This window comes from Penaeus chinensis, chromosome 35, assembly GCF_019202785.1.
Source record: "Penaeus chinensis breed Huanghai No. 1 chromosome 35, ASM1920278v2, whole genome shotgun sequence".
NCBI classification, from domain to species: domain Eukaryota; kingdom Metazoa; phylum Arthropoda; class Malacostraca; order Decapoda; family Penaeidae; genus Penaeus; species Penaeus chinensis.
In genome coordinates, this window is record NC_061853.1 from 13811570 (window position 1) to 13821725 (window position 10156).

A 10156-nucleotide genomic window follows, 5' to 3' on the forward strand; every position below is an offset into this window, starting at 1 on the left:
CCGCCGTCTCCCCCGTCTCGCCCGTCTGCAGACGCGGGGACGGCGGCAGCGCCCGCGGCCTACGGCTCCGGCTGGGCGCTCCTCACGCTCTCTAACGACGGCGCCTTCCAGTACCAGGTGTTCGTGCAGGGCCTCGAGGTGAAGAACCTCACCCTGGAGACGACCCACCGACGGCGACACCGCATAGTGGACAACATTACGCAGTTCTACGCGGACTCGTGGGCCAACGGGACCTACAGCCGCCCCACCTACCGCGACCTGGACGCGCTGCTCCGCGGCAAGCTGGAGGTGGTAGCGAGCAGCGGCGACGGCGGCGAGGAGCTGCGCGGGATGCTGGTGCCGCTGTCCATCACCGAGCGCTCCGCTCGCCGCAGCCCGTGCTGCTGTCGCACCCCGAGCTGCCCATCGCGGCCACCGTGTGGGTGGCGGTGGACTCGGCCTGCGTCATGCACTACGACGTCATGGTGGCCGGGACGCCGCCGGGCAAGGCGCCGGAGCCCTACTGGAACCTGACGCTGCGCGAGGAGGACCGCTCGTGGGACCCGCGCTTCGACATGAACGTGATCCGCCTCGAGGACATCGTGGAGGGCTGGGAGCTCTCGGCACACTCCACCGTGCTCATGCCCATGTCGCTGTCCCGCCTCGGCAGCGGCGTCTCCTACCTGGACCTGGCACTGGTCCAGCCCGACGTCGAGGCGAACCCGCCGCCCCTCACCGGCCGCATCGTGGGCGTCTCCGTGCCGCCCGCGTGCCTCCTGACCAGCCCCAACGAAGCCAACGTGCCGGAAGAGCGCCTTAGCTCCGTCGACACCAACTGCTGGAACCTGACCTGCATGGACGAGGAGCTGCCCAGGCCGGTCGTCTACAAGTGCATAGATGAAGGTAAGGCCGCGACGCCACACCCATGCCGCATTTTGCTCACGACGGAGATTATTTGCCAGAGTAAAAACGCTGATCCTGTCCATGTACATATTAAACATTTCATGATAGGAATATCCAGAGACCGAGCTTTTTAGTATTTTGTCGCTCTGATGACCGTCTGCTTCCCCGACAGACAAGAACATCTTCGAGGACGGCACCAGCTGGCCCTCGCCCGTCAACCCGTGCTCCATGTGCATGTGCTCGAGGGGCGTCGTCAAGTGCGTGGACTTCGTGTGCCCGAGACTCGAGTGCGAGGACGCCTACACCCCCCCGGGCGAATGCTGCCCCGTGTGCCCAGGTGGGTTGGCGGGAGGGAAGGGGAGGGGAAGGGAGGTGCGCATGGATAAATATCGGTGTATATAAATGTGTGTGTGTGTGTGTGTGTGTGTGTGTGTGTGTGTGTGTGTGTGTGTGTGTGTGTGTGTGTGTGTGTGTGTGTGTGTGTGTGTGTGTGTGTGTGCATACATGCATGCATACATACAAATACATATACATATGCATATGTATATGTAGTCTTGATATGAATATACATATGCATATAAAGAAAGAAAGAATGAGACAAGTAAAAAGGATACATAAACATGGCAGCATATATCTGAACAGACACACACACTGTATCTATAATTTGACTCCGTTTATGTTTTCCCTTCCGTTCAAAACAAGTGCCACCAGAGGCTGTTCCCATGACGAGTCTTACCCTCCCTTTTAGGCGGAAATGACGTAGACACGGGGAGCGTCTGCGAACTGAACAACCTGAAGCACCGAGTCGGGTCGAAGTGGCACCCTTTCCTGGCACCCAAAGGCTTCGACACCTGCTCCGTCTGCACATGTCTGGTGAGTGCCTCCTTTACGTCACAGGTGTATGGGTGACGAGATTCTGTTGGGTGTTAATAGGGGGAAAAATGGACAGAAATCGTATAAGACTGGTATACCTATATATGCTAATTTTTACTCACACACACACACAAACACACACACACACACACACACACACACACACACACACACACACACACACACACACACACACACACACACACACACACACACACACACACACACACACACACATATAAATACACAAACACACAAACACACCTATACATATAGATACATGAATATACATATGCATACCCAGGAGACAGAGAACCCAGTGCCCCTGAAACAAGAACGCAGCCCACCCCTTGTCCCTCCACTCAGCGTCTCCTTCCCTCCTTGCTCAGATGAGTCGCGCGGACCAGCCGTATGTCGACTGCTTCAGGTCCTCGTGCCCTCCCCTGCCGTGCCCTGAGAGCGAGATCGTATCGAACCCTTCGTCGTGTTGCCCCGTGTGCCGTGAGACCGAGCCCGAGATGCTGCTGCCCCCCGCCTGGTCGGAGATGCCCAACGACAGGCAGAACGTCCGGACCAGGAAACAGCAGAGGGAAGACATCTTGAGAAGAGGAGGCTGTTTGAGAACACAGGTACGGCGTCTGGGAGAGAGAAAGGGAGGGAGGGAGGGAGGGAGGGAGGGAGGGAGGGAGGGAGGAGGAGGGAGGGGGGAGGAAGGGAGGGAGAGAGGGAGGGAGAGAGGGAGGGAGGGAGGGGGAGGGGGGGAGGGAGGGAGGGAGGGAGAGAGGGAGGGAGGGAGGGAGAGAGGGAGGGAGGGAGGGAGGGAAGGAGGGAGGGAGGGAGGGAGGGAGGGAGAGAGGGAGGGAGGGAGGGAGAGAGGGAGGGAGGGAGGGAGAGAGGGAGGGAGGGAGGGAGGGAGGGAGGGAGGGAGGGAGGGAGGAGAGAGGGAGGGAGAGAGGGAGGGAGGGAGGGAGAGAGGGAGGGAGGGAGGGAGGGAGGGAGGGAGGGAAGGAGGGAAGGAGGGAGGGAGGGAGGGAGGGAGAGAGGGAGAGAGGGTGGGAGGGAGGGAGAGAAAGATAGGGAGGGAAGGAGAGAGGGAGGGAGGGAGGGAGGAGAGAGAGGGATGGATTGAGAGAGGGAGAGAAGGAGGGAGAAAAGAAGGAAGAAAGGTTGGATGAAAGAGAGAAAGAAAGAAATGAAAGGAGAGAGAGAGAAAGATATAAATCATATTTCTATTACTATATTCTCATTCGTAATCGACCTTGGAGTTTATTCCAATTGTTTTTATCTTTTTTTCTGACTCTTTTCTTTTCTTCTCCTATCTTCCCTCCCTCTTCTCCTACTCTATACTTTCCCTCAGCGTTCCTAACAACACCAAAACCATTCCAGAGTTCCTATGAAAACGGAGAAGAGTGGCACCCAAGAGTGGCGTGGATTGGAGATTACAAATGCGTGACCTGCAAATGTAAGGTAAGTGTGCTTGTAAAATGATGTCTCAGCGTTAACCATCTTTAATAGTTACTAGTGAGTGATATCACTGTGTGTATTTGTTTGAGAAATGGGCCTTTATACATTGTAGTCATGGGAAGACATTTTGAATTTAGTCCCTGGATGAATATGCTGCACAACAGGTCCTTGGTATAGAAATCCAGTTGGTCAGATGAGAAATTCACGATTTTTTCCTTACTTCTCGTTATCACACTTAATTTGTCACAATGAAAAATATAATAACAATAGTGGGGCAAGCATTACATAGTGTAGGGCACAGCTGCAACTGCAAAGTCCCCGAGTCAACTCAGCTGTGAGTACCGGCATTAGCTGGGGTCAAGATCAGGCTTTACCACTTAATGCCACAGCTTAATACAAATGCCCGACTGTAGACATGCCCTTAAATTCAGGTGAAAACTGATGACACGGGCAGGTAGAGCTAGGTCACCCAGCCATCAGTTTACCCCGCTGATCGAGTCCTTTCATCTCCCACAGGATGGCAACATCACTTGTAGTTACCTCCAGTGCCCGAAGCTAAACTGCCAAGACAAAGTGCAGGTGGGGCAGGAATGCTGTCTGCGCTGCGCCAACCGGACCAGCAACGGGCCCGTCTTCGAGAGCAAGCTGCGGGGTTGGCCCAGGAGTTCGAAGAAGAACTCGCGCAAGAAGAAGGGCAGCTACAGAAGGCGGAATTCAGGTTAATGCATTGCCGTTGCATGACTGACTGTAGTGATACTGTATAACTGAAAGTCAATATGGAGGAAAAAAAATGAACTGCCGAATGATTTAGGCATTTTGGACATTAAAACAAGTATTTATACCCCTCCCTATTGAGCTTATCTTCTGTTCTTGTTACTGGGAAGTCAAACTTGCACAGATGCCTTTGGCCCCAGTGTGGCATAGGACGCCGTAGAGAAAAGGGAAGGACACAGCCATGCTCTGAAGGAATGCGCAAGACGAAGGATGCACCACGGGCACAGGTCCTAATGGCTGCAGGGTGAAAGTGTTGGGTGTGGAAGGGTGACAATTGGTCCGGGCGGAAGGACCAGTGTGTGCGGGACCTGAGCTGCTGGGCAGATCCTTAGGGGGAGCACACTCTTCATCGTGGTGAGAATGAGGAAAAAGAAAACTTGAAAACTTCTTGAAAGGCTCAGGTCTCGAGCGGACTTTCGTGTCCGCGTAAGAGTAGGACTGAAACGCTGCATGTTGTATGGCGACCAAGCATACTGACTAGGTAACTATCAAGTAGTGGCTTTGTAAAAAAAATATATGAAATATATTCTAATAACAATGATAATAAAACACGAAAGAATAATATTGATAACGACAATAGCACAGTCACTGATCTGGACGAATAACGTAGGAATGATAAATGAAAACTCACCAGTGCCGCTTAATTGCTCTATCCACACACATGGAGCAAGCATAGAACCATCTCCCCTGTCTGATGCTAAAACAAGACAACGTAAACTCTTCCAAGTTACAGAATGTCTAACCGTCTTTCGAGTTATTCTGACCACCATGCAAGAAAATGCTCAACCGCTCAGCAGCAATCTGTCTATGGTACCAAAGATAACGGGTGTTTCTCAGTCTAAATTTGCTTGAGTATGAGGAAAGGATACGCTCTAATTGTGAGGAGATTAGCATTTTTTAAAAATTGGAAATGCTGTAGACAAATGGCTGTAATAATGATAGTAGCTCAAACCCAGACAGCTTTACACATACGGAAATTAAGATGAGCACCTGTCCAGGCTTATAAAGGGCATATTCACTGGTGCACAAACGATCACTTTGTCTCCAGCTGTGACTGTCCCTTCACGCTCCACTCTTTTCGGAACATTATAACACGTAAATGGGTTCTGGAATCTCCTCACAAATTTCCGTATTCCCAAGCCACATCATATTCCATGAATGCCAATTCCTGATGACATATGGGCAGAGCTTGTCACCGAAATAATGATAAAAAAAAAACTGGAGTCTGTTCTCCAAGCTCAATCATAGACCGATACTATAAGTTAGGGCCAGACTACACTGTTATTCGTGATCTGTTTTCCGTTTGCTAATTTTCTTCACATTATCATTTCGTCTCTTGTCTTTACGTGTTATTAGTTTCATTATTAAAAAATAATAATAATAATAATGAAATGTACATGCAACCAAAAAAAAAGGAACAAAAATGAAAACCGATTTTGCCCAAACAATGACTCAGCTGAAGAAAGAAAACGGAAGCAGACGCACAGTGAAGTCTGACCCTCGTGTTTACCGTTTCCCAAATGCTGACGGTTAAAAAGAGGTGCATTTTGTTCAAACTGTGGAGGCTACCACTTCTATTCAATATGGTGTAATAGAAATAGAGAGAGTAAAAAAAAACATGAATTTAGATTATCTCTTTCTTAGATTGATGTGTTGTGAATCAAGCTTTTTTTGATGGTAATGGTCTGGTTCATGATCTTCGAGTCGACACCGGGTTCGAGCGAGAGATTTACTGAAGCCTCGAAGCTCGCTGACTCACGACGATAATGAACCAGACCTTTTTTGCGGGAGGAGGAAGATTACATATTTTTGTAAATGTGTACATATATATAAGTAGTGTTAATCATTAGGATAGTCCATTGCTTTATTATTTTAATGCGTATTTGTGACACGATGATATATGCACCTTTGTTTTTGTTTTTCATTAGCGGGACAACCCATTTTTCACATCCTCTTGGGAACGAGAGGCAAAAAGAAAAAGAAAGAAAGGAAAAAAAAACAAAAACAAGCGAAGTCTTAAATCCACAAAGGTCAAAATCATCTCTCAGTGTGTCCAGCTATTCATGTGGTATATGGATAAGTTTTAAGATTATGCAGAGAGGCTAGTTTTCCACCTTAATTGAATAGGAGGAGGATCCCTAGCGACATTATCCTATGTAGTGAGAGCTCGTCGGAACACCAATCTGACGGGACACTGAGATTAAGGCATGAGAACGAGTGGTATTGACTGATACTAACAAGGTTCTTTCAAGAGTTCCGTGGGATACGAAGAGCGAATCAGTATTCATCAATCTGCCTCAGGTATCGGTCATATTACCATGATTCTTTAAATGTTTTCTTTTCTTTCTGTAAAACATGTGGATGGCTGGTAATCTCAGATGGCAGCAAGTAATGACATTTTACTTATTGTGTATAAATCTATGAGTTTCATTAAAGGACCAGAACCGATATTTGGTGTATCCGTTCTCGGCCTTATGTGCTGAGGAGATTGACCTTAGCAATTCGTCCTTTTAATTCTTATTCAGTCAAATCTGGCAGACGTGTGAATCGTGAGTTTTGATAATCAATACATTCCTCAGAGCTGTCCATTACATTACCCGTTTCCATTATGTCATGTAGATTATTACGATGGCTTCGTTGAGGACTAAATACTCTGTGTTCGGTGGAATCAGTCAGTATATTCCGTTATTTATTATCATATTTGTATTTTTTTATTTGATTTAACTAGTTGGATTTTTGTCTTCTTTAATGGTTAAGCATAGGGAATGATTAATTATTAGGCGACGTGAGATGCAAATCATAATTTTATCCATATACCACATAACTTGAAAGAAATGTATCCCAACTCTAGAAACTAATACTACTTTGTACATTTTTTTTTTTTTTTTTTTTTATAGACATCAGTATAATTGGAAACAACCCGAGTCACACAGTATTTAAAGCAAATATCAGTAAGCCTATATGAAATTCCTGGTCAGTATTGCATGTCATAGAGATGCCTTGTTGCTGTTACTGGATGGCTTGTACATCTAGAACACACACACACACTTACAAAAAAAAAATATATATTAGTGCCCTTAGTTCCAACAGATGTTATGCAGAAATCGCGATGCCTTTTGACTGCTCATTGGGACATCCCACTTTACTTGATAGAGTTAATACTGTCACCCTTGCTCCTCTACTCTGTATTCGAACTCCAGAGGAAACAGGTCCGTTCAAAGAGAAACTTGTGTATAAACCCCACATACGAGTAATGATGGTAAAATCATAAGTCTTCTGGAAATAATATAGCTTGTATTTTATGATATTGTCAGAGAATCATTGCTTGATGATAGGTGAAGTTAGCAATTATGAGCTTAGGTAGCGAATACTATACAGCAATGTACTCATGGTAATGTTTATAAATGCTGCAGATGTTACATTTGATGAACCTGTAATGTAATTTAGAACTGCAGTTTGCATGTCAGTCAAAGTATATAGGAGTTTAGCTGATATAAATATTCATAGGATGGCCTTGATAACTCAAGTGGCAGCAATCAGTTAGAAACATTTTGTTAGATTGTAAAAATATATAGTCTCCTTCTTTAAAGAAAAAGAAAATACAGATATTCGAGAAGTTCCTCAATGGACATTATGCAATAAAAGATGTGTTTCCTTTGTAAATAGAGGAATAGTTACAAACCCACTGATGATGCAAGACCTGAATGTCTGATGATTTACACCAATGGCTAAATAGAGTATCCATTTGCCGGCAGTGAGCCTCAGAATACTCAACAGCTTCACAGGACAGGCTATTCAGGAACAGCATAACCCATCATGCAAGTTATAGCATATTATTTGTGAATAAAGTTTTCTATCAAATGGCTTCTTTCACCGTTGAAAATAAACACTTAAGACCAACTTTTTCATCATCTTCTTTCATGCCTGAAAGTGCCAGGAAATGGAATGTGACGAAGTGGGGGCTACATAAACTCAAAAGTGTAATTTCAGTCATGCACTGTGGTGTAGTGGTGAGAGGCATATTGTATAGAAGACATTCTTATTTTTGTCTGAACAACTGTTGTTTAAAAAGCATGGTATCACTTGACCGAGACTAACCCCAGGCCATTTACTTCAAGATAAGTGCTTCGTCCAAAACACTTGGTGATGTGGAGGTTTCCTTGAATTTATAAGCGTCTGGTACTATAATCTCTCGGTATCAAACTTACCCAATCAGTGTGGTATATTTACCAGCAGTACGCAAGGCTCATAGTTACCTATCTTCTCTTAGTTATTTGTTTTAAATACCCAGATTACAGGTAGACTTGATAATAGCGGGATTGTGTCCGAAAACTGGAAAGATGGTACTGGCTACCAACAGAGAACAGAATGGCTTGTGAGAATTTAAAGGAAAAAGATCGTGACAAATCTCCTTTCAGCTAAAATAAGAAAAGAAAATTGGGATGTTCATAAAGCTGTGAATGAATTAGATTATATATATATATATATATATATATATATATATATATATATATATGAATACATGTACATAGATATTTCTTAAAAGTACGTGATGAAAGGAAAACACCAAAGTCAACTTCTGGAGATGTTGTCAGTAGTCAAAAAAAAGGATCTTGTTGGCAGGGTATAATACTATTACTAAGTTAACGTTTATTTTTCGCGACTAAGTGATGCATTTGTGAAAACTGGCATTTTCATATGGAATTGTATGATAACTAATCATTTAATTTATTTAGCTATTTCTTTCTGTTCACAGTAGAGGATTTAGTGACCCATCATAGTTACAACATTTGTACTTGTCTTCTGTAAATAAAGTTGCGAAAAGCGCTAATGATAATAACTTCTCAAGCTAGTCAGTTTTTGCAGATAATTTCTCTCCATAAAATGATATAAGATTATTCTCTAATGAAACAGTTAAGTGGTATGTTGCAATGCACATCTCACAAACTCTACTAAAGCTTAATTGCTCTGTCTGTCTTAACTCAATGAAAATGGGTGAAAGGAAGTGAATTCGACAGCTTTACATCTCTCATAGTCTCGCCTATTATTTTATTTTCAGATATATCTATTTTTTTGGAAAAGGAATAAAAGAAAAAAAAATCTTTCATGGATAAAAAAAAAAAAAAAAATGTTTCTTTTCTTTGAATCAAAATACAAGCGAATCTCTGTTTTTCATGCAATATTCTGTGTATCATTGTAACAGGAACAATAATTTTACAGAATCTGAATCACTTTTCTGTTCCCTTTATTATTTTTTTTTTTTTTTTTTTTTTTTTTTTTTTTGTATAACATTCACTCATTTTCATCTTTTCCTTTTTAACTGACTTTATATTTCTCTTTTATATCTTCTTGCTTCCATTTGATTGTCAGGGGCTCCGTTAAGAAATAACAAAGAAAACAATAAAAGTTTGTCCTAATGTTTCTTTTAATTTACTCAACATTGCAACGACACGAACAAAACAAAACAAAAAACAAAGTGCTTCCCCAAACACACTTATGTATAGAACCTTCCTTTTAAATCAACAAACCACAAGAATTAATCTTAACAATCGTTTCCATTTCTTTATTTTTGTTATTATATATTATTATTTTTTTTAATCATTATCAACACTTGATCTTACAGGATACACAGAGCAAATCAGCCCCGTCGTTGTTCACTGGAAAAAACTACATTCTGTCACCCTTCACCCCTTTCCCCTTCCTCCCTCTTTCTCCCCCCTTCCCCCCCCCCCCCCCCCTCCTCCCCCTACTCTCCTTTCCTCCCTTCTATAGTCTGGCAGCTGAAACAGACTTTGCATTATTATTATTATTATTATAATTATTATTATTATTATTATCATATTGCTACTAAATTTGCTGTTATTATTATCATTGATATTATTATTATCATTATTATTATTTTGATTGGTTATAACTGTATCATTGTTATTATTATCATTGGTTATAAATATATTGTAGTTATTATTAATCTTATTATTAGTATTAGTATTATCATTTTCGTCATCATCATTATCACTAATTACTGATAATTATGAAAATTATTATACTATTATTAAACTGCATCGCCTTGTTTAATAATTGGTTTCACTTTTATTATCATTATTGAGGTATTTCCTACCTTGTGTTCTTTCACTGCATATTATGAGCCTCTTGCCCAAAAAAA

General features: G+C 43.2%; 1 protein-coding gene across 1 annotated transcript; it reads left to right on the plus strand.

Annotated features, from left to right (window-relative positions):
• Positions 1-8833, plus strand: LOC125044075 (dorsal-ventral patterning protein Sog-like; the record flags this gene model as incomplete). The annotated part of the gene is given in 7 exon segments (XM_047640521.1): positions 1-352; positions 355-882; positions 1055-1219; positions 1631-1755; positions 2145-2384; positions 3142-3222; positions 3736-8833. Coding segments are annotated over 7 exon segments (1698 nt in total), but the record flags the coding sequence as incomplete, so codon positions are not given.
• Positions 8834-10156: the final 1323 nt, after the last annotated feature.